Below are 24,560 nucleotides of genomic sequence, written 5' to 3'. Positions count from 1 at the left end.
GTGTCTGTTTTTAATGCCAGTACCATACTGTGTTGATTATTTATAATAGAGTTTGAAATTAGGAAATGTGATGACTCTAGCATTATTCTTCTTTTTCAAGATTGCATTGGCTATTTGGGGTTCTTTTATGGTTTTATACAAGTTTTAGGATTTTTTTCCTATTGCTGTTGAAAAATGCCTTTTGATAGGTATAACATTGAACCTGTAAATCACTTTGGGTAGTATAAACACTTTAATTATATTAACCCTTCTGAGCAATGAATTTGGGATATCTTTCCATTTATTTGTGTCTTCAATTCCTTTTATCGGTGTCTTATAAATTTTGGTGTGTCGATCTTTCACTTCCTTGGATAAATTTATTCTTAAGTGTTTTGTTTTTGATGCCATTGTAAATGGGATTGTGTTTCTTTATTCCTTTTACAATTGGTTAATTGTTAGTATGTAGAAGGACAATTGATTTTTTTGTGTTGATTTTGTGTCCTGCAACTTTGCTGAATTCATTTATTAGTTTTAACAGTTTTTTGGTAGCATCTTTAGGGTTTTCTGTATATATCATGTTATCTGGGAATAGTAATAATTTTACTTCTTTTCTGATTTGGACGCTCTTTCTTTCTTTCTGCCTAATTGCTCTAGATAGTGCTTACAGTCCTATGTTGAATAACGGCAGCAAGAGTGGGCATCTTTGTCTTGTTTCTGATCTTAGAGGAAAAGTTTTTAGCTTTTCAACATTGAATATGATTTTAGCTGTGGGTTTTTCATATATGGAACTTACTATGTTGAGGTACCTTCCTTCTATATCAAATTTGTTGAGAGTTTTCTTCATCAAAGGATGTTGGATTTTTTTCAAATGCTTTTCCTGTATCTATTAAGATGATTGTATAATTTTTATCCTTCATTTTGTTGATACGGCTTATTGCATTTATTCATTTGCAAATGTTGAACTATCCTTGTATCCCTGGAATAAACCCCACTTAATCATGGTGTATGATCTTTTTAATTTAATGTTGAATTCAGTTTGCTAATATTGTGTTGAAGATTTTGGCACCCATGTTCATCAGGGATATTGGCCTATAATTTCTTTTCTTGTAGTGCTCTATACTGGTTTTGGTATCAGGAAAATTCTGGCCTCCTAAAATGAGTTTGGACATGTTCCTTCCTCTTCAGTTTTTTAGATGAGTTTGAGAAAGATGGTATTACTCCTTTAATATTTGATAGAATTGACCAGTGAAGCCATCTGATTCTGGATTTTTCTTTGTTGGGAGGTGTTTGATTACTGATTCAGTCTCCTTATGAGTAATTGGTTTGTTCAGATTATCTATTTCTTCATGATTCAGTCTTGATGGGTTTTTTTGTTTCTAGGAATTTATCTACTTCTAAGTTATTTAACTTGTTGGTATATAATTGTTCATAGTAGTTTCTTATGATGCTTTGTATTTCTATGTTATTAGTTGTAATATCTCCTCATTCATTTCTGATTTTATCAATTGAGCTTTTCTCTGTTTTTCTTAGCCTGGTTAAAGTTTTATCAATTTTGTTTATCTTTTTATAAAACCAGCTCTAGTTTTATTGATTTTTTTCTATTTTCTTTTTATTCTCTATTATATTTATTTCCACTCTGATCTTTGTTATTTCCTTCTTTCTACTTTTATCTTTCTTTTTTCAGTTTCTTGAGGTGTAAAGTTAGGTTGTTTATTTGAGATACTTCTTTTTTCTTAATGTAAGCATTTATCATTAAAACTTTCCTCTTAGAACTCCTTTTGCAGCATGCCTTAAGTTTTGGTATGTTGTGTTTCCATTTTCATTTGTCTCAAGATATTTTTGATTTCTTCCTTGACATACTGATTGTTCAGGAGCATGTTATTAAATTACTACATATTTGTGAGTTTTCCAGTTTTTTTCTTGTAATTGACTTCCAGTTTCATGCCACTGTGGTCAGAGAAGATAATTGGGATGATTTCAGTCCTTTAAAATTTGCTAAGACTGGTTTTGTGGCCTGATATGTGATCTATACAGGAGAATGTTCCATGTGTGCTTGAGAAGAATGCATATTCTGCTGCTGTTAGATGGCGTGATCTATATATGTCTTTTAGGTCTATACAACCTAATAGTTTCAGTCCAATGTTTCCTTATTATTTTTCTATCTGATCTATCTGTTGAAAATAGGATATTAAAGTCCCCTCATAATACTGTGTTTTTATCTGTTCCTTTCTTCAGATCTGTTAATATTTATTTTATAAATTTAGGTACTCATATATTAGATGCATAAATATTTATAATTGTTATATCCTCTTGGTGAATTGACCCCTTTATAATTATATAATGGCCTTTTTTGTCTCTTATTAACAGTTTTTGGCTTAAAATTTATTTTTTCTGATATAAGTAAATCTACTCTGCTTTCTTCTGCTTTCCATTGGCATGGTGTATAGTTTCCATTCCTTCACTTTCAGTTTATGTGTCCTTAAATCTGAAGTGATTTTCTTATAGGTAGGATATAGTTAAGTCCTGTTTTATTGAATTATTCAGCAACTCTGTATCTTTTGATTGGAGAATTTAGTCCATTTAATTTAGAGAAGTTATTGATATATATGGGTTTACTGTTGCGATCTTGTTGTTTCCTGGATGTTTTGTAGTTCGGTTCTTCCTCTGTTGCTGTCTTCCATTTGTGAATTGTTGATTTTGTGTAGTGGTATATTCTGATTCCCTTCTCTTTGTCTTTTCTATATCTACTGTAGGTATGTGCTTTGTGGTTACCGTGAGGCTTACATAAAACATCTTACAGTTATAATAGTGTATTTTAAGCCAACAACATCTTAACTTCTAATGCATACAGAAGCTCTATATTTTATATTTCCCTCCCACAATTTATGCTTTTGATGTCACAATTTACATCTTTTTCTATTGTGTAATCATTTAAAAATATTGTAGTTATTATTTTTAATATTTCTGTCTTTTAACTTTTATACTAGGGTTATAAGTGATTTACCCACCACTATTACAATATTTGAGTATTCTGAATTTAATCATATATTTACATTACCAGTGAGTTTTGGGGTCCCATCTTTCAAGTGGTAGCCATAAAATTTGGGGTACTAGATACATGAACAAGCTCATTCCAGGGAGAACTGGTGACTTGGTTTTATTGTTTGAAGGAACCAGAAGAAGAAGGCAGGAGAAATGCCCGCCAGCTCTTTCAGGCTCTGAGGAGACTCAGTCAGCACCTTGATGTGTGCTGATTAGAAGCCAGACCCCTCAGGCAGCAGCTTATAACATGAGTAGTCAAATCCCTTCCAGAAAAAGACTAGGAGGTGAGCATTTTTGCCTGTTCCCTCTACTCTGATCCTGGAGGGATAGCCTTAGTAAGTGTTTGCACACCTAAGAACTGCTTCTATTTTTGCTGTCATCCTGTGGGATTCATGAACCCAAGCCCTGTTGGATGTCAGAGCTAGGTGTTTGGGGAGCCCGTTCTTCTGGTGGGAGACTTTAAAGTTGGGGTGCTAGATGGGTGGTACAAACCCTTCACTCTTCAGGAAGAAGCTGGGAATTGAAGGTTCATGCCAGAATGTATCTCAGCATTTCCCATCCACTTTGATGTGGGTATTTTCTCATTTGCTCAATGTAAAGGAGTCACTTCAGCTAGTTTCCTTCAAGGAATTTCTGTTTGTAGCTATACATTCAGTGCATCCATGGGGGGAGGAAAATTCAGGAGCCTCCTGTGTCACCATCTTGGTCTGGGGTCTTAAAATATTTATAAATCCTTTTTTCTGTCACCTTTTATAAATCCCCTAGGCTGAGGGATATATATTTCCATCTTACAGATAGTCATAATGAGTCTCAAAGAGGTTTGAGAAATCCATTCAACGTCATGCAGCCAGAATGCATTAGATTCAAGATTTGAACTTGAATTTACATTGCCAAAGATCATTCTTTTTTCATTCACGTCACATCATAACTAAATTGCAACATGTTTTTCTGACTACTCTGTAGACTTCAAATCAAATCACTATTAGGTTCAGCTTCAGACCATGAAAAGCTTTTGAACAAATTAATTGCAGTTCAACAAATATTTCTAAGTTTGTGTATATATTCATTAATATTATCATATCATTTCTTTTATTTTTATAGTGAATGTACAGTGTTAAAACTACCTTATATCTTTTGCATTTTTCATAAACTTGAAATACTACTTTGCTTATAAAATAAACGTATAAAAAGTCACTTTTAAAATCTTTCATACTGTTTTTTTTAACAGTAACTCATGTTTTCACCTGTAGTATTTATGAAGGAGAAAAGGTATCTTGTCTTCTGCACACTGAACTCATAAGTTTGATGGTCATCATTCTTACAAACCTGTGTTGCTTCAACATGATTATTGTGCTATATTTATTGCAGCAAATATGTATTTTTTATGTGAAGGAAAGTATAAGCACTGCTCAAATCTTTGCTTTGTTGAGTAATTTCAGACAGCACAGTAACCCAAAGGATGTAACTATTTGGTGATTAGTGCTGTTGTTAGTGGACTGCTATTTCATATCACACATAGTTCAGAGTAGCTAAGATTTTCTAAATATTAAAATCTCTCTGAGATTCTTATAAGCAAATAATATCAAACAGAATGTTGGGGGTTTTTTTGTTTTGGGGGTTTTTTTTTTGTTGTTTTTTGTTGTTGTAATAAAGGAATGTAAAAAATAAATGCTACTTGTACCTTATCAGTTAATGTTAGGCTGTTCTGTTTTCCCAGCAGATAACATATTTTGCATATTCACCTATATTCTTAAATTACTTATTTGATTTTAAATATAGAAACATTTTAAGGAAGCAGACTGGTTTTAGAATTTGCATTAGAAAGACTTATGCCAGATGTGCAGAAAATCACAGTATGTTGTGGATTGTGGCTCCATGGATGATTGACCTTCCCAGAAAGAAATGTTACTCAGTTGCAAAAGCCAACTACTTTTCCAACTATGTGAAAGGAAATTATGGATTTCACTGGCTCTATTTGAGCATATTCACTCAAATGAGATTCTGTCTCTGTGCTGTTGTAATCTCTGCACTTGGCCCACTCTTTTCTTCCACAGGAGGATTTCCAGTGAGGGTAGAATAATTTTTCATGTGGTCTCTTTCTTTAAGAGATGATTGTGGTTCAGAGCAGATTCAAGTCAGTTGTGTGGAGTTACATGTTTTTCATAATTTCTCTGAACTTACTAAAGAGTAAAATGGATGTGTCTTGTACCTTCCTTCCCTTGTTATACTCACTTGACTGGGATTTCCGTGATCATTTTATTATATGAGCTATACCGAGAGATCAAAAAGACTGTTTTCATCGAGCACTCAGAGACATTAGAAGGATGTCACCTAATTTAAAGTTTGAGACCTATGCCTATTCTGTCTTTCTAGAAAGACCAGGCCTTAAATAGAGGAAAGAATAAAAGTATCATTGTTCAATCTTAAACATTGCCAGGTGGATGTATAGGTGCTAAAAATTCCAGTAAGTGATAATTGAAATGATTATTTTTGGCTATATTGACTACTTAATTAACTTTCATTATCTTGATGTTTTATACTAAATTTGATTTAGTTATTATAATACCCCAAATACCACCTGTCCTATTCATTGGCTATCTTCAGTTGTGTAAGCATGATCTAAAATTTGTTCATCATAAACTAAATGAGAGACATAAATAATCTATGTCTTTCTGTATTTTGTTAATTGAGATATCTTAGGGGTACAAACAAGAACATAGATTTTATACAAGATACTTTAAGGGCAACATATGGACTTGGTATACTGAACTTTGAAAAGTAAATTTTGGTGTGTCAGGTCTATTAGTGTACAAAGAAACAAAGCTAAGAGAAAGAAAGAATTTTAATGAAAAATGGAAGAAAAATACATATGTGTTGTACATTATAATTCATTTGAAAAAAGGAAATGAAAATGTAATGCTTGAAACAACTTAAGAAAGAAAGAATTCTTCTCACTTTCATTGACAATATAATTTAAAATCCAAGGCCTGGTTTTCTGTATTTTTTTCTAGTTCAAAGGTCATTGTGAGTAACAGCATGACTACATTGAAGTTTCAAGTTTCATTTCTTTAGAAAAGCTAATATATAAGGCATATGCGTGCACCTCACCATTGGAAATAAGTGCATATATGTAGTTTTCATAGTAGTTTTCCATGATTGGCTCTAGGTAAGAAAATTTAAAAAGATATCTTTCAGGATACCAATTATTGCAATTTCAAATCCCAATTTCCCTCTGAACTCCCTTTTCCAGTGATTAATAGGGCAATTATAACTTATTATCTGGGATTTCATTTTTACAAATAACAAAATGTAGTAAAGCTTGAGCTTAAAACATTGGCAGAACCTACTCTGGCTTCTCAACACTGAACATGCAATTGAACTCAAATTAGGAAGGTCAAGAAGGGCTTTTTTGAGGGACTCTGCGCTTTGTCAGATGTATTTATTCATGTGCAGAAGATTAGAATTCATAAACATTTTGCCAGTTTTTTGAATGCTATTTCTTTTCCTTGTTGTTCTTGGCCAGGCCATGTCAATACAGCAAAATGCTGCTTCATATGGCTTGTTATCAGCAGAATAATGTGTATTACATAACCCAAAGGAATTGTAAAATCAGCAGGAACTCTTGGCTCTGCATCTCACTGTAGACACACAGATGAGTACCAAAAACTTGAGTTGAAAAAAAAAGTTATCTGAGTGTTACACCCCAAATAGGCATTTCTTCTTTTTAAAAATTTTTTTATCATGAAAGTGATCTAGTTAGCAAAAATCTCTTAACTAGTCCTTTAAGAAATATGCACAAGGTCCGTCAAAATAGTATACTATTGGATTAAAACTAATTTGAGCATGGTGCAGGAAATTCCTTGAGGCAACTGATTTTGAAGACATACAAGAAGTCCTCTGTTTCTTTTTCTTGGTAAAGCTTAGAGCTTAGATTTATCAGTCCAATCACTGTATGATGAATGTTTTTGGACTTCTTTAATGAAGCCTGTAGAAACACCAGCTTGAGGATCGCAAGAAATTGAAGCGACTATCTTAATAGAGAAGAATCAGGTTTGAAATAGGATCAGAGTTACATATGTGAATAATCGCATCATTTTTAGTATTGGTAACAGAAACATCTGTGAGGTTCTCAGAAAAACTAATTTTGGTAATCTGCTTTTGTGCTGGCTGGCAAACAATGTCACAGTAGCTTTAAGGCCAAATTTGCCTACTGTTATGCAAAGCCAATTAGCAGCACCCTGGGTTGCTTCCTCTGAAAGAAATTTTCTTAAGAGGTGAGATAAGCTTAAGCAGTTGGCATTCCAATGGAATCTAGAATGAAAACATTGAAAAACTCAAGATAGGTAAAAGAAAGAAGACATACAGCAATAAGAGCCTTGGGTAGTGAGTGGAGAACATGGCCACTAAAAGACCACCTGTCAAAACAGAATAAATGACAGTTTTCAGCTTGTTAGAAGGGAAAAAGAAAACCCAAACTGCCATAGACGTGAAAGCTGTTGAGATGATGCTGTAGCTTCTGGTACTGAAGGTTCTGCACTTAATGTTTGAATCGATAGCACGCCCTTCCTTGATCTCCCTTCCTCTTATTAAGGTTTGGCTGCTGGGCCTTCCTTCTTTCCCTCCCTCCCTCCTTTTTTCTTTTCCTTTCTTTTCTTTTCTGTCTGTCTTTTCCCCTTCTTACCTTCCCCTTTCTCTCCTTTCTCCTTTTTTTCTGCTACCTCCTGTTGACTAGGCTCAGCTGCTTTCATCTGACTTGGATTTCAGCAACAGTGGCTACACTTAGTGATTGTGTGTGTTGATAATCTTTCCAAGATGACTTTTTGCTCTGAAGGTGTTGAAAAAGTCTCTTGAATTGACTTCCGTGTTGACAGCCACCACTGAGGTGAACTCTTGAGATGTTGTTGTCCAAGTTGCTCATCGAGGGGGTTGTTTGTATTAGATTTTGAATGGGGAAGTAGTTTTGCCATCTTTTTCATCCTTTAGATTAGTATGGCTGGCTCCATTGGGAGATGGGTGTGAATCTGGGAAAGTTTACAAGCTCCTAAATAGTTGCAATTCATGAGCAGAAGGGAGAACTGAATATGGCAAAATGTGTGATAATCCGCAATAATGGTTTTCATGGTCTTTTCTTAAACTTTGAAACCTATCCACACTCTGAAAGAGAATGTATGGATAACCTCAAGAGTTAAAATGTCTTGGAAAATATTATTTGAAGATACTTTCTATAGTAGATATGGCCTATGATTTTGCATTTCTTAAAAGCTTATGAGAAGCTGAGCCAAAGTGATTGTGGAGTTTTCTGTTTATCTGTTTTAGCAAATGCCAAATAAAGTAGAAGCTATCTGGATAATTTAAAACTCCATCATGCAGATCTTCTGTACTGTTTATCTTTAGGCTTTTCAGAAGGTGTTAGAAGGAATGTGGACTGGGAAAGTGAACACTTCATAGGGTTCTGGTTACCAATAAAAAAAAGAAAGCATTTCTTTTCTGTGGTGACTTAAACATGTTATGACATTCATTTATCTGTTCATTCATTAGATAGTCTTTTATTGGACATCATTTTGTACCCGAAAGTTCTAATACAAGTAAAAGTAAAAGAAATACAAAGTACTTTGGGAATTTTATGTAGGACCCTTTATTTTTAACTGTAAGGATGGAGGAATATTTTAATAGAGGAAGGAACATTTAACTTTGGTCTTGAATTAAAACGATAATTTGACAAGCTAAAATCAAAAGGAAGGATTTATCTCATGTAGTGAAAATACGTAAAGACATTAAAACTTCTTGGAATTGTGGCTGGCTCTTTTTTGGGTTTGTTTGTTTTATTTTTGGCAGAGGAGAGGCTACTTTGACTAGAATAAAAGTAAATAATGAGGTTGGATCTGTGGAATGGAAGACTGTAAGGAATTTCAGAATTTCTATGGAAAATAGGGGAGACAAACAAATGAGTCCCATTCTCTGGGGTAAAATAACAACAAAACTGTATGATTTTTGAATAAGGCAGAATCTCATATGAGAAAATGAAAGTTTATTAAGGAAATAATCATTAGGAAAAATGTTTCCCAAGTTATTAACAAAGTAGTAGTCTCTATCAGTGAAATGTTACAGCAGGCTCTTAATGGCTTGTGAGAGCTAATTGTGCATCTCTCTACTCAAATCTGAGTTCAATGACATCACATTGGTAGCCTGAAATAGGCCATGGTGGGGGTATTTACACCATGGAAATCAGCAAATGCTACAAATTACAGCTATTTCTGTAGAGTCAGCTGTTCAACATTTACCACTGTACCACTGCTGCATGATATGAAACAGTTCTTAGCAGAAAAATCAACATTTCAAAAGCAGTATAGTAAAAATCTCTTCACTAAAAAAATTAAGGAAAACAGTTTAGAAACATGCATATCAGCAAATTGAAGAAGAGAAAATAAAACAAATGAGGATAAGACAAACAAGGATCAAAGACAATGAAACATGAGGACGAAGTATAGCTATCAGATTTTATCTTACTTGGAAACAAAGACAAGGAAGCTAGATTTTTCACTGATAAGATGAACTAAGCCTTTTTAATAACAATTGATGTTTCAACTATGGACATTATGTTAGGAAACTATATATAAAGCACTGAGCACACATCCCTTAAATGTAATTGGAACTTCAGTTTAACATATGTATATATAATTTTCCTAACTCAACTGTGTGGTTTGAAATGTTTTCTTTATATTGCATACCCACAATCTTACCTCAGTGCTTAAACAAAACTATTAATAGTCTGAATTATCCAACTAATTGCATTCATTATCCTCTTTCCATTAGACCAATTGCCTCCTTATTTTTACCTTTAAGTTCATTTTAAATTATTTAGCTAGTTACTGCCATAGATGCTTAAATATGCCATCATGTCCGAACTTTCCATAGATAAGTGTCATGGAAAGTATGGTTTTCTATTTGGATATGATAGTGAATAGAGTCACTTGTTCACAGTCTTCCTCGTTTTTCATTCATTGGCTGATATATTGTGTAACCTACATATCTCTAAACCAAGATAGTTTTGGATAAAACTCAACTGAAATAACCTCAGAGACTAGCCCACTTGTCCTTCTTATTTTATTAAAGAATTCCTTCAGTATCTCCTGTGAGCTGAATGGCCAATATTGTACCCTTTGCCTCTTGGTCTCCTAGGATTATCATAAGACATGTTAGGTTAATGTCACCCCTCTTGTCCAGAGATGTTTCTTTATTGCTATGTGATATCACCATCATTTAATTGTAGGCAGGATGCAGGCAGACTCAGTCTGAATAATCTCAATAATCTGTTAGTGTAATAACTTGATTGCCAATAGAATCTACCCTGATTTACTTCTTTTCCCAATCTGTTTGGTCGAGGATTTTAATGACTCTAAATGAGTAAAAGGGGTTATTTTGAGAATGACTCATGAATCACAATATGGATAAAATTATATCCAGATTTACTAAAGTAATCAAATTAAACATATACAACTAATTGCAGACATCTCTAAGATAATTATTTAAATGAAAGTTGAGTTTTAACCACCAATCCCTCCTCACTAGGGAACTGATACTAGTTCATCAGCATGGAGGGTCAGGTCTACGTGGCAATGTGGTTCTCTTATCCTCTTGGTCTTGATAATCATACTCTTTTCTTCCAAAGTCCCGCAATATCTTTGATCCTGACAACTGAACCCCTTCTGCATTTTTTTCTGCGTTGCTTTGCATGTTTCAGGGGACTTTCAGTTCCCTGTGCAAGTGAATTCATGGCCTATATCTAAGAATGTAATTTGTTGTTCTTGCCGTAAAACCTATAATCTCATTTTTTTCCTTAGCTGCACCATAATGTAGTAGAAAAACATATGGGCTCAAGAACCAGACTTAGTTTCTCTATTCTCTTATGTCAGAAAATATACTCTCTTTTTAAATTGCTTTCAATTATAAAATATAATATTCATACAGAAAACTGCATAAGACATGAATGTACAACTCAGTGAAATATTACAAATATACATAACATACATACACTTGCAAAAACTGAATCCAAAAGTCAGAAAATTTGAATGGTATTATAATTGTTAATAAAATTCAATCTTTAATACCACATATACCAACAGAAAACACTAGACCCATGTAGCTTCACCAGTGAATTCTACTAATAATTTATACTGTTTTACAGTAAAGGGGGAAGTGGGGGAAGGAAAACACTTCACAACTGATTTTTGAGACCCATATAATATTGACACCCAAACTCAAAAGATCATTATAAGAAAAGAATATTACAGGAAAATCTTGCTCACAAACATAACAGTTAAAACCCTAAACAAAATATTAGCAGTTCATCATTATCTCAAAAACTCATTGGGGTTAGGCCAAGAAGGTAACATATTAACATTACAAAATAAGTCATTATAATTCATCATATTAAGAGAATGAAAAAGAAATATAACCATTTCAATAGATGTTTTAAAATTAAACACCCAATTATGATGAACTACTTTTGGGAAACTGGGAATAAAAGGAAATTTTATTAACTTGATAAAATATATCTACAAGCATTCTATAGTAGGCATCAGATTTAATGGTGAAATCTGAGAATTCTTCTTTGAAATAAAAAACATGACAAAGATGTTTACTCTTATAGCTTCATTTTTAACATTACACTGGTGGTCCTAGACAGTGCAACAGGGTAAGAAAAAGAAATTTAAAAATATAAAGATTGGAGAAGAATGAATAAATCTCTCATTATTCACAGAAGATATGATTATATATGTAGAAAGTCTATACAAAATTATGTTAATACATTATTAGAATTAAGAATTAATAAATTTGTTTAGCAAAATTGAAGGTCAGTTTGAAAATCAATTAAAACATCAATTAAAAATCAAGTATTTTGATTAAAAAGTGAACTATCTCTGATGTTCTTCCTACTCTTTCAGTCTAAAAATATACTCTGATTACAGGAGGCAACCAAGAGGAAGAACCTATTCCACTTAGGTCTGTTAGCTGTGGAGGGCTGAATAAAAGCTACTTCCCCACATTTTCTTGCAATTAATTCTTCCTCCATATATCCAACATTTAAAAAATTGCCTATCATATATCAGGCTCTATCTTTACCTTTAAATTGCTCACAACAAAATAAAGACTAGCACACATGGCTTACTAGAAGATAATGTGTAGAGTGAACAAGAGTATTTGTGTGGAAACAAGACATAGAGGTGGAAGTAATTTGCTCTGTCAGAGGATTTTAGAAAAGAGTTCAGAGCAGGCAATGTTTGTGTTGGTCCTTGAATAACTTTGTAAGGATTTACCAATTCAAAGAAGGACAGAGGAAACAGAAGTCAGAGGAAACAGAATAAATAAAGGTGTAAGAGTTTGAAAATACTTGGCATATCTGGGAAGCAATATAAAAGCTAAGAGTAGTTAGTAGAGCCTTTGCTTGGTTGATGGATACATCTGTCCCCATGTACCTGTTATATTTTGCATAATCTCTTTTTTCTTTTTGTTCTGAATCCTGAAAAATAGTTTATTGTCATGTCTCATAAGTACAAAGTGAGTTTTAAAACTCTTACTCAGGCTTCTCCAAGGGTACCCTTGCCTGTTTCCGTAAATGCATCTTAGCCAACTAAAATTATTTTTGATTATTTAAATGATCTGATTCTAAAGAATCTGAAAATTATTTATTCACAACATAATAATGGACACAATTTTTATGGTTTTTCAAAATAGCTATTATACTTAGAATTCACATGGTATGTGCAACTTAAACATCTGAATCATATCGACATGGTATTGCAACTTTCTGCGAGAGATGTAGAAAAATAAAGATCACTGTCACTGAGTCCGAAAATGTATATAAAGAGTCTCTGTAAGTAATGGTTGCAGTTAAGCTTTAGATATAATAAACCAGGATGAGAGTTCATATGTCAAGAGGTTGTGTTAAAGTAATCTAGTGTATCTTACAGTTCTATTATTACTTGGAATTGTTCAACAAAGATGGCATGATAGGTGTGTGATATTTCCTACATCTGCATCTGTTTTATCTTATTGTAACTTTTGCATGCACAAGTTCTCTGGTTTGCATAAATTACTTCCTTATTTATCTTTTAATAGCTCTTACTAACATTGATTAGCTTCAATGCCAGCGTTTTTGTTGCATCTTACTGGCCAAACGAAATATATAACACAGCTTTACTATATATTCTTGTTTTTTGCTCCAAATTTATAAAATATGACTATTTGTTTAATATTTTATTACGCTGAGTTATTAGATTTTACTGATAATGACCAGTACTCATAAATATTTATTAAATAGATGCTTCAATCAGATGTTTTTAGTGCTTGTAATTGTGAGTGATTAAATCAACAAACTCTTCTACAAAAGACAACTCAATTCTGTGGTCCCTCTATACAAGGTTTTAATTTTATGAAAACAGACTCTAAATGCTGTTTGCCTTCTTGCCAACTGAGAGTATTAGCCATTGCCTTCTCAGCAGAGCTACTGGAGAAAAAAATAAAGAACCTGTATTGAGAACTTTCTGAATCCAGCTCTGTCTGTGTGTATATCCTCAAAATGAAACAAATTGGGGCAATTTACTGAGGGTTAAATCCTCTAAATGACATTCACCTAAAACAGGCAGGGAAATGGCTTGGGAGGCTTAAATGATCAATGTAATTGCCTTAATTCTCTAGGTTGCTTTCATAAGTAGACACAATTTTACCGTTTCTCACTGACGATTCCAAATTGAAGATTTAGGGTTGTTTGTATTTTTACTCTCAACACCCTGAATCAAGTTTACTTTCTGCATAACTCAGGTCTTAAAAGTAGCCCACAGACCTATTGCAAGAGCATTCCAGAAGGGAGGTTTTTACATTAATCATCTGCCTGTAGCTTTCCTTCCAGTAGCTAGCACCTTTCATTTTGTCAGCATTTTTACCCTGAAGTTGCAGGAAAGCTTTTTTAAGAACTAAATATGCTGCTATTACCGTGTGCCTTTGTTTTTGAATATTCGAACACAGAGTGATATTTCAGAACATTTTATTAGCAAAATCTACCTGATTTCTATTAAAATTTTTCTGTGCACTCGGAGAAAGAAGTGAAAGGAAAGATTATTTATGAGCAAGGTAGCTCAACCCTGTCTAATTCTTGAGTAAGAGGTTTCCAAGTAACCTTCCGTTTATGATTCAGGAGTTCCTCTGAGTTAAGAGGGTGTTACTAGGATAACATATTATTGAAGATTCTACCTGAAATACTAGATTTTTTAAAAAATGACTCTTAACAAGTTTTAAGAGTTTAAGATTTCAGAACCTTTCACTGACACTTTTTTTTTGCCCCTCTCACCAAACTTTATTGCAAATAAACCTTTTCATGTTTTAAAGGTTTTTCTTTGGCAGCTAAGAAAAACACTCTGGAAAGTTATATTTAGTGAATTTACCCATGTATAAATATCCCTGAGCTAGTTTGTTATCCTATGGCATCTGGAAGAAAGGTGCTATTGTTTTAGATTCCATGATTGAAGTATGGGATAATCAATTCAGAGAGACCCTGGGGGGAAGATTCACTTGCATATGCTGTGGAAACTTGGAATCCCTGAGTTTTTTTGTTTTCTTCTACAGATGAAGAGACATAGATGAGTTCATGCTTTAGTACATTTAGCGACATAGGTTCCCATTCTAGCCATATAATAGTTTGGCTATCAGTTAATATTTGAGACTACTCATTTTAAATTTTCTAAGAAAGCGTTGTTGTTAATTCCTTTTTACTATTACTGGCCTTGCTTTCTGGATCACAGTAGCTGGGCAGCTATTTTGATTGCAAGCGCTCTGGATATGCATTTTCTGCAGCTACACACCAAGCCACATCACCAAGGTATTCCCAGGGATGCATCATCAGACTTAGTTTGGCCAAAACACTCCATAAATTATTTAAAGCTCCTTTCATTTCTTGCAAAGTAATGTTTGCTGGACTTCCCCATGAAAAATCAGTGTAATTCCAGAAGATCATGGTAGATTTGCAAGACAGGAATTTGTCCTGTGCTTCCACCATAGGTGTGACTACAGATGTAGAAGTTAAATGAAAATGTATAGTTATTTTACTTTTGGTTTTATTTGGACATTTTCTGTACTACTTATTCAGTAGCAGTTGAATAAGAGCAGCTATGTCTCATGGCTTTCTACTGTGAAGTGTCCAAAAGTATAAGATAATTAGATGTAAAAACACTGCAGAAGTATGGATAATAGACTGCCCACCTCCCCTCTACTGCAACTTCCCTGAGGTTTCGTTTGCAGGGCCCAGCTGCATATACAGACATGATGGAATTTGGTTTGTAAGGAACCTACAAAAATTACACAAATAACTCAGATGTTTAATGAATAATACACAGACATGCACCTGCTTCAGCGACTTCATAGATTAGTCTTGTGACCAATAGAAAAGCCCCTTGGAATTCAATTACCTTGCTGCAAGACAGAAAATAAAACTGGCTACACTTTTGGAACTGATATCGGCACAATGTTAACTAGCTCTTGGAGCAAGCTTTTCTTTTTAGGTTGTTTCAGTTTGGTTTGCTTTTGTCCGGCTTCCTGTAAAGTGATAATATTCTGCTCATATTCTTATCTACTGTTCTTGCAGTTGGAGCCGCTCACAGACGATGTTCTCCACCAGACTCCGAATACGAATGCTGTTATTTCCTTACAGAAGATCATTGAAATTCAAAGTATGTCTTTAAAGTTTTTTATTAATTTCTAATAAGATATATAATTAAACTTATATTAAATATAATTAGACTCACATTGAGAATTAGAGCACGTGAGAAATATATTTGATTTTCTCAAATATGAGGAATATATTTGAAGTAATTATAATTTGCACATATTATGTATTCATACCTAAATGTGTTCTTGCCTTGCTCTTAACATGGTAATCTTATTTTACACTGATAAAATTCAGAGGCTCCAGATTTACAATCTTGTTTTTCTCATATTTTTCAAAAGTGTTTGAATTTTTTTTCCATTACTACCACTAAGTATCTACTCAGAACAATGAAAATAACATAGAAGTTATGATTTTATTGTTCAGTCTTAACTGAGGTAAGCTATCTCCTCATGATATTGGAATTCAGCAATCATTTACTGGTTTTAAATTTGTCAAGAGAGGGAAAAGTTCATGAGGAAAGTCTATTAAAAAAACTAACAAAAAAGGAAAGTTAGAACCTTTTTTTTTTACTATTCATTTCATTTCACACTGCTGTTACTTTATGAAGAACTATTCTTTTTAGATGATAACACACATCAGCGTTCACACACATGAGCGCGCGCGCACACACACACACTCTGAAAGCAAGCACAAATTAACCTGACAGTTAGCATGAACAGGAAAACCAGACGGCAAAACTAAGTGTGAAGGAAGCTCAGGAAAACCCTTAGCTTTGCTAATCTCCCGTAGAAACAATTTTTAAACACCAGGGGAGAAGCCACCTTCCAGCTCTCTGAGTCCCTGTCTTTGCTTGCTCAGTAGTAATTTGGAGATACAGGTGTGGTTGGGGTTTTATATTATTTTTTCATCTGGTACTTATTTATCCAATCTAATGCCTCGTTAAGGTCATCAATATAAAAATATCTACTTTTGAAACATATGGTTATTTTTTTCTGAGTATTCCCTTGCCAATATACACACTATTAAAAATCATTATTGCATGTATATTCTGATCACATCCTTTTCAGTAAGCATTCTTAAGTATGTATTACATGTTGATGCATCATAACTTGAGCACTTAAAAGGCAAGGCACAGAGGTTATGGAGAAGAATAAGGCAAAGTCTCTAGCATCACGGAGTTTACAGTCCAGTGAGTGAGAAACACTGAAATAGATTATTTCGATAGAAGTCACAGGGTGCCCTGAGATCATACACAAGGAGCATTCATTTTCTTAAGTCCCTTCTAGCCAGCATGAGAAGTCCTGGAGAGTGAGGAAGGTTCAAGGAAGGCTTAAGGAAGGCTTCTTGGCAGTAATAGGGCCTGAGCTTAGTCTTAAGGACTGAACAGGATTTTGGCCAGATGAAGAGTGAATGTTTTGAAGGAAATGACAGAAGCAAAAGACTCAATTTTCACATAGGTGTAAAAATTCATGGTTTGTATATATCTTTAGAAAACATACTACTATTGTCTTTTGCATTGGATCTAATTTCCCAGTAATGATTTTCCACTGCATGATTTTTTTCCTTTCACCACTGACTTTTTTCAAGTGACTTGTGTAGTCTTCTTTAGCCAAACAAACCTGTTTGACTCTTGAAAAGGATTCACGGTACTATCAAAATTTGCTGTGTAAGAATTCTGCCACTGTGGATTGTGAATCTCTGTCTTCTGCTCCAAAATGCATTTTAAACACTCAACACTGACCAATTCTCGCATTCAAAAATCTATTTCCTCCTAAACTCCTGTTGAAGATCCCACCCAGAGCTTGTTAATCCAGTACTTCCATAAACTCTCAGCACTAAGATGTAGATTTTAATTAGTGGTATTTTTATTTAAAATTTTTCTGTTATTTGAGTTTTTGTGTATTTTATGGTCTGTTAGTCCTGGTTCCTTATTTATATGAGAATCCTCAGGAGGATGGAACCCTGTCTTCTCACTCCTACTTGTACAAACAGAAAGGGTTGGCAGCGGGGACGAGGTTTGAAGTACATGGGAGCCTGAGAATTGAGAGTTGGCAGATTCGAGCAAGAATGATTTGAATAACTCGTCAAAGCTCTAGGGAACCAAAATTTGCACAAAAGGGAGCTTCTGAAGAATTCCTCCTTCTGAGTCATGAGGACATGGTGTGGTATGGTGGGTACCGCTGTTGGCTACTCAGCAACTATGCCTTCCTCACTTCTGAAAAGGAGCCTGGTTTTACTCATGCGTCCTTGCCGCCAGGTGCCATACAACTCAGGGGAAGATGAACTTACACCCAGCTCCAGGGAGCTGTCTCAGTCTAAGGCTGAGCTTGTCTACTCATTTAACAGTGACTGGCTAAGGAATGGGTACCTGACCCAATTCTGGCCAGTGAGAATCAGGGCTGGCTTCAAGGACTTTCAACCAGCAAGGTCACATAGGCCCCACACTTTGAAGGGCACTATGCATGATTTAATGCTCTTACTCTTGGTGCCTTGAAATTCTCACTGAGTTTTTGGACAAGGAGTCCACATTTCATTTTGCAGTGAACCCTACAAATTATGAAGCCAGTCCTGATGAAAAGCAAGGTGCAGGTGATGGGAATAAATATTTACCAAGGAAGACTGAGAGTAGCATCACCACAAAGAGAGCCCAAATTGTGGTTGAGAAGGAACTGAACAGTGGGTTGAGGTTGTAAAAAGAAAAACATGATGAGAGTGATCTCTCACCATTTGGAACATGGGGTGAAAATTAGTACAGAGAATGTGGTTCAGTACTGTGGCTTTGACCACTGTGAAATACATTTTTTATATGATTCTTTGAATTGTGTGTCTCTGGGGCTAGCTACTCTTCTGGACTAAAGGAACAGAAAGAGGCTGTCTAAAGTCCATAAAGCAATTTTTAAAAAGTGCTATTTCAGAGTAGCAAACTTCATAATGGCTTGGAAAATCAAAATTATGGGTGCCGTGACTTAGCAAACAATGCTATATTTCCTTAAAACCTATAAAATTGTTCTCTTAATTTTACTTTTCTCTGTTTTATAACACACTTCCACTTCAAGTGCTAAAGGCTTTATCGGGCTCCCCATTTCACCTTTGTGGGGAAAGTCATGAGGACTCACTAAAAATTTGTGGATCTCAGTGCAAGATGAAAATGTATGAATGCTTCCTTGTTAAAAAAAAGCCTCCAGAGCATTAAACCAAGCATGAGGGCCCTTCTGAATATGGCCCTTTGCAACTGCACAGATTGCCTGTTTATAAAGCCTGCCTTGAAGGTAGCCTTTGTTTAACAGGAGAACCTCCTCAGTATCTCACAGGTGCCCCCTTTTAACTTTAGGAGGTGTTCGAATTTCAGCTTGCCTCCTAGCCCAGGTTCTAAAGGATTCTTTTTTGCTAGGGTTTGGGACTACAGGATCAGAAAACTATGTAAATGTCGAAAAGCAGGCCTTGTAGCATGTGGGAAACATTCAGGCAAGTTCCTAGATAGCCTTGTCCCAAGGCAGACGGCAAGGTGCTGACAGGCCTTATGTGAATTTTTCTTTGAGAACCGAGCCCCCCAGCTGAGGGTATGCAGGTGCTGGAGGCTGTGATTAGCATTGGCCCTTTGCCTGGCCACATGTACGTGAGTATTTTGTAGCAGGATCATCCCTATTGTCCTGTCCTTGTTTATGTTACTCATTTAGCTGAGAGAAAAAAAGGCCTTACAAGGCAACAGCAGAGCAGCCATTTCTCCTGACAGGTAACCACCTCCCCCTGCTGCCCCCTGATAGGTCAGAGTCTGGTTTCATCTTAAGATGGTGGATGCATACAAAGATCAACTGTCTCTGAAATGACAAAAGGGAAGTACGGTCAAGGAGCTTCATGCCTGCACATGCTGTTTACTCTGCTGCAGAGTCTTCTGCCTCATCCCTATTAAGTTTTCAAGACAGCTCAGATAGCATGTCTTTTGGGAGGCCATCTACTCCATCCATCCCTATGCTAGATTAGGTGCAGTTCCTGGATGTTTTCATGGCAGAGATTGTTTTTGCTGATGTTCTTTGTTTTCAATTGCTGTATCCTTTATCTGGCATGTAGCAGGTTCTCTGCTACATTTGTTGAATGAATGAATCAGCCAGTAGGTCAATGTTTGCCACACTTTTTTTTTTCTTAGCCCAGATTGACTTTTTAATTAACCTAAAATTATACTCCTTGGCTAGCTTATGCAGAACAAGAGATTAAGAAATTCAGGCAAAATATATATGAGAGCCCATTTCTTCTCTCTCGTCCACAACCCACAATGATGAGTCATTTCTAAGTCAGGGAGAACAGGAATTGCTTGCGAGCTACCACTTCCATCACTAAGCTTGGAGGTGGCAGTTCTAAGAGCTGAGTCTGGTGATTGGCTGGCCATCTGTAATCACCAACAAGCAGTGTCAGGTAAAGTCAGCCCAGAGTAGAATAAAGGACCCTTGTATGTGTATATCCTTTCCTGAAACCCATCCTAACAACTTAAGAGTCCACTGAACTCTTACCTTCTACATAGACTCTTACCGTCATACATTTGGGAACATCATTTTTTACACCAGTCCTTGGCAATGATAACATTTTCACTGATTTTGAAGGGAAGAATCATGAAGTGAGTTTTCCATAAAACTAAATTTATTTAGTTTGAAAGACTATAATTTTAAGTTCTAAAAACATACAATGAATGATACTGATACTGATCTGTGAAACCTCAAAATATGAAAACCACAAGTATATAGTCATGGTTTCCTTTTATTCATTTAAGTTTTTTTTATTAAGAAGAGTACTCCTTTTAAGTGTCAACCAGTTTTATAGACCTGCATGATAATAGTGATAATTATAGTATCTTTTGATTTGTGGATCAGAAATTGTATATGTTCAAAAGGAGTTGAGGATTCTTTTAAAATTTTTCTGCAACCCTCCAACAGTTTGCAGCTCATAAGTTGAAAAACACTAGGGTAGAGGATTTTAAAATAATACGAATTTAACTATGATCTTCCCATCCACTCACCAGCCATGTGACAATGAGCAAGCCACTTAACTTCCCAGAGGAGGGACATGGCATATCACCACACTGCTTTTCTAAGGTGGCTGCTATGGCAACAAAATGGCAAATCAGAAGCAGAATCATAAGAGAACAGTAGGAAGTTTTTCCTTTTACCCCCAGTTTTCATTTTATTCCCACTCTAGGAATTTTCTCTTGTTTAGTGGATTGCGATCTCCTTAGAATTCCTTATTATGCCAACCACAGCAAACTGGTGACATAAGTCATAATGAGGAAAGGACAGTATTTGCAATGTCACTCTGTGTTCTGTCAAACTTGTATATAAATGGAGGAACATCATGTCTCCTGCATATAAAACTTGCCAGTATGGCTAAATTTCTCTTTTTTTTTTTAAAGCTTACCCACACAGAGGAGAAACACACTCACAAACAGAGCAATATTTAGGGCTGTGAGAATTTAATTTATGGTCCTCTGAATTTATCCAACTTTTGAGGCCACTGTCAAAAGGGATCTGACTTTCTCATTGCAGGAGAATACCCCATGTGACTATGTAACTGACTACAAGGCAGTCAGCTGTCCACATGGTTCAGGCAGCTGCAATGGGCAGAACACACCCTTTCACTCATTCTAAAGAAATAAAAATGAAATCAGATTTTCTCTGGGAGATCAGAGGCAAGTACAGTTGATACCTTCTCCCTGTCAGAACTCTGCTTCATTTATGTTTAGTGTATGTGTTACTGAGGGAATTAGGTCTCCTCCTCTTTCCTTCTTGTTATCCTTTCCTTCTTCTCCTTCTCCCCCTCTTCCTCAGTTTCCTCCTCTTATTATTATATCATTATATCCACTGTCCCAGAAACTACCCTTAGAAAGAACAATTGATGTTGGCAAAGGAATGCTAATCTTCTTGATTCATTTCTGCTGTATTTCCAGTGGCGATAATTGCTGGTGAAAGTAAAATACACTCTTGATGCTGTATTAGTGGATAATCAGACAAAGTGCTAGCCAGTTCTCTTGGCTATTAAGAGATCTGGACAGTAATTAATGAAAAAAGCTGTTAAAGTAAGATAAAACTTGCTCTAAAGATGACAACCATCTTCTTTTATGTGAAATACCATTCAGCCATCTCCTCCCATTACTTGAATAACCTCTACCTACCCCCTTCCCAAGGAGAAAGGTCATTTACATTAGATAATCCAGGAGAAAATCAGATTGTTTCTAAGCTAAAAAGAATTTGTATAAAATATCTTGTGAGGAAATTGTCCAGAGTTTTGAGCTCATGGGACTATGCACATAGATTAAAGGGTGGTTTGCCCAGATAGCAACATGCACTGCATAAATCATTTCACGAACACTCTCGCTTCTTGACTCCACACCCAAATGCTAACCCACACTCCGTTTTTCTTCTCTCTTTTTGTTCCTTCTTATTTCATTTTGATTTTCTACTTTTGTTTCTTATCTTTCTGTCTTTCTCTCGCTCCTCCATCTCCCAGGGGAGAACAAGAGGTTGAAAAGGGGCTTTTAACTCATAATGATTTAATGATTTATTTCAAGCAGGGAAGGAATATGATCAAACCTGTATTTCAAAAGGTCACTCTGCCTTCAGTAAGGACAGACAATTTTGCAGGGCTTATTGCCAGTGTGAGCTGTTTAATTCAGAAGTAGAGTTGGCTTGGTATGGTTATGAACAGGCATGGAGAGGATTAATGATTCCTAAGTTTCAGGCTTGGACAACTGAGTAGGTAGTGGTGTCACCTCCTGTGATAGAGAGCAGCAGAGGAAGAAAAGTGTGAAAGGAAAGATGAATATTAGACTTCAGAAAAAGAAACTGCTGATTGAAAGGCATGAAATTTGGGGGACCATCTTAAATACCAGTTTTTCTCTTCAGTGAAGTTACGGAGGGACTTTGGGGACTTTGGATGGAATTATTTACACAATGCAAGCCCTGTAAGCTGTTAGCAAATAATAGAATAACCATTACTGAGTGTTTCCAGTGTGCTAGGCACTGTTCTAAGCACTCTTATTGATATAAATTAACTCATTTAATCTTATCAACAACCCTGAGGTAGGTACTATTTTCATTCTTTTTTAGGTTAAATAACTTTCCAAGGTCACAGTTAATAAATGGACAAAGGCAAGCTCATAAGTCAAGCAGTCTAGCCCCAAAGTCTATGGTCTTCATCATTATGCTATTCTAAAGCTCACAAATAAATTCATTCCTTTTGCAGTTTTGGGGTGCACTTTTTCCTATTTCATCCCAAAGTGACAGGCTTAGGGAAAAAAATCAATTAAACTGAAGATTTGAGGTTTTGGAAGTTCTGGTTAATCAGGGTTTAGCCACAGTCAGTTCCAGAAGGGCAATGCCTAACTTCAAGGAGCTGTAGAGCTATGAATCCACTTTTGGAGCCCTTGTAAACTTGCAGAATACATCTAATCACAAAAAAATGCAAGGGTTGGCAGAATTTCAAATCCCTGCCCTGTTGAGTTTAGAACCCTGACTGTTGTCAGGTGTGAGCTGCTATTTGTCATAGATGTTTTGGCTTTAGACAGAGGCCTTAACGTTGCAGCCTTGGGCCAGGCCAACCTTCATTGAAGAAAAGCAGCATTAGACATTTTCCCACTATTAACCCCGCCAGCCCTTGCTTGTATCAGAGCCAGGTCAGACTTGTACACATGGCTTTTTGAAAATTGATTGTGAACTTCTAATTAACCGTTCTCTTGAAATGTTGAGGCTCTGATTATTGTTTGGTGGAGCACTAATACTAGAGTGTCCCAGAATTAAAAGGTAGATCTGCCTTCTGCTTAGAGACTTGTCTGGGAATTTTTTTTTTTTAATTCCAACTGCATCTGTAATTATGAGTTTTCTTTCACTCACGTTTCTACTAAGACAGAACTAATCAGACCAAGAGTATAAATAAAACTACACGTTTCTCTAGGACTGAAACCTCTTTAAGAACAGAAATGCTTTATGAATATATACTCAGCTGTTAGCACCCAGATGCATTTCAGACACACGTGTGATACCATTCAGTGAGATAGGGTGTGCTAGAAGGTCAAGTTTGGGGGAAGGTCATTTGCTAGGTATTTATGTATACATTAAATCTATACATATACATATATATTATCTCTAGTCTCATGCAGCTCTGCAGTGCATAATTAGTTTCCTCATCTTGTTCATGAATAAATTGAGGCTTAACAAGTTTAGGTCACTTGTTGGAGGTGTTTCAAATAGTAACAGTAAAACTAACATTTGAACTCTGGTCTGGCTGTGCTACCAAATCCCACTTTCTTTCTGTTAAAGCACATGACCCTCCTGTTCCCACCTCATTTCACAGATGAGGACAGAGTTCTGCCAGACTTCTATTCCCAAGTAGCAGCAGAGACTCTAGAATAGACCTCTCCTAAAATGTAATAGCTTCTGCATACGGTTGAAAAAAAGTAGACTATTTTAATTCATTACTGGACTTGCTAGAATGTAAAGGACTATGAGGGAAAAAGAAAACATAAGCTGAAACTTAATAGGGAGCAGTAAGCAATAAGTAACAGAAAAGGGGAGAGTATTCCTGGGGCAGATGATGGTATCAGCACTGTAACTGCACAGAAAAGCCCAAGGTCTGCATCAAAGTTATGGATATGAATCTGATGGATACTAAAGCGGTTTTATCCTCCTCTTGGGTTCCAGAGGAAGCAAAAACAAATCTTTTCTGCAGGAAAGTATCCCTAATTTAGACCCTCAGTGTATGCAGAGATCAAATTCAACAAAACATGAGCTCAAGGAAATAAATACATACATATTTAAACAAATGAATAAAATCAAATGCACAAGGACACAGCCACTAGGGAAAGTCAGCAGAAAAGAGAAACAAGAGAAAATATACC

The 24,560-nt window shown here is 35.5% G+C and overlaps 1 protein-coding gene across 2 annotated transcripts in view; it reads left to right on the top strand.

Annotated features, from left to right (window-relative positions):
- Positions 1 to 24,560, top strand: part of HDAC9 (histone deacetylase 9) — a 644,065-nt gene that overhangs the window by 587,445 nt on the left and 32,060 nt on the right. For both annotated transcript variants that reach the window (XM_032483885.1, XM_006190149.3), the window contains one exon: positions 15,659 to 15,743. In XM_032483885.1, coding sequence (XP_032339776.1) covers positions 15,659 to 15,743 — 85 coding nt within the window. The remainder of the gene's footprint in view (positions 1 to 15,658; positions 15,744 to 24,560) is intronic.

The sequence above is a fragment of the Camelus ferus genome, chromosome 7 (genome assembly GCF_009834535.1).
Source record: "Camelus ferus isolate YT-003-E chromosome 7, BCGSAC_Cfer_1.0, whole genome shotgun sequence".
Classification (NCBI taxonomy): domain Eukaryota; kingdom Metazoa; phylum Chordata; class Mammalia; order Artiodactyla; family Camelidae; genus Camelus; species Camelus ferus.
The sequence above is the reverse complement of the archived record's forward strand: the minus strand, read 5'-3'. Positions and strand labels throughout refer to the sequence as shown.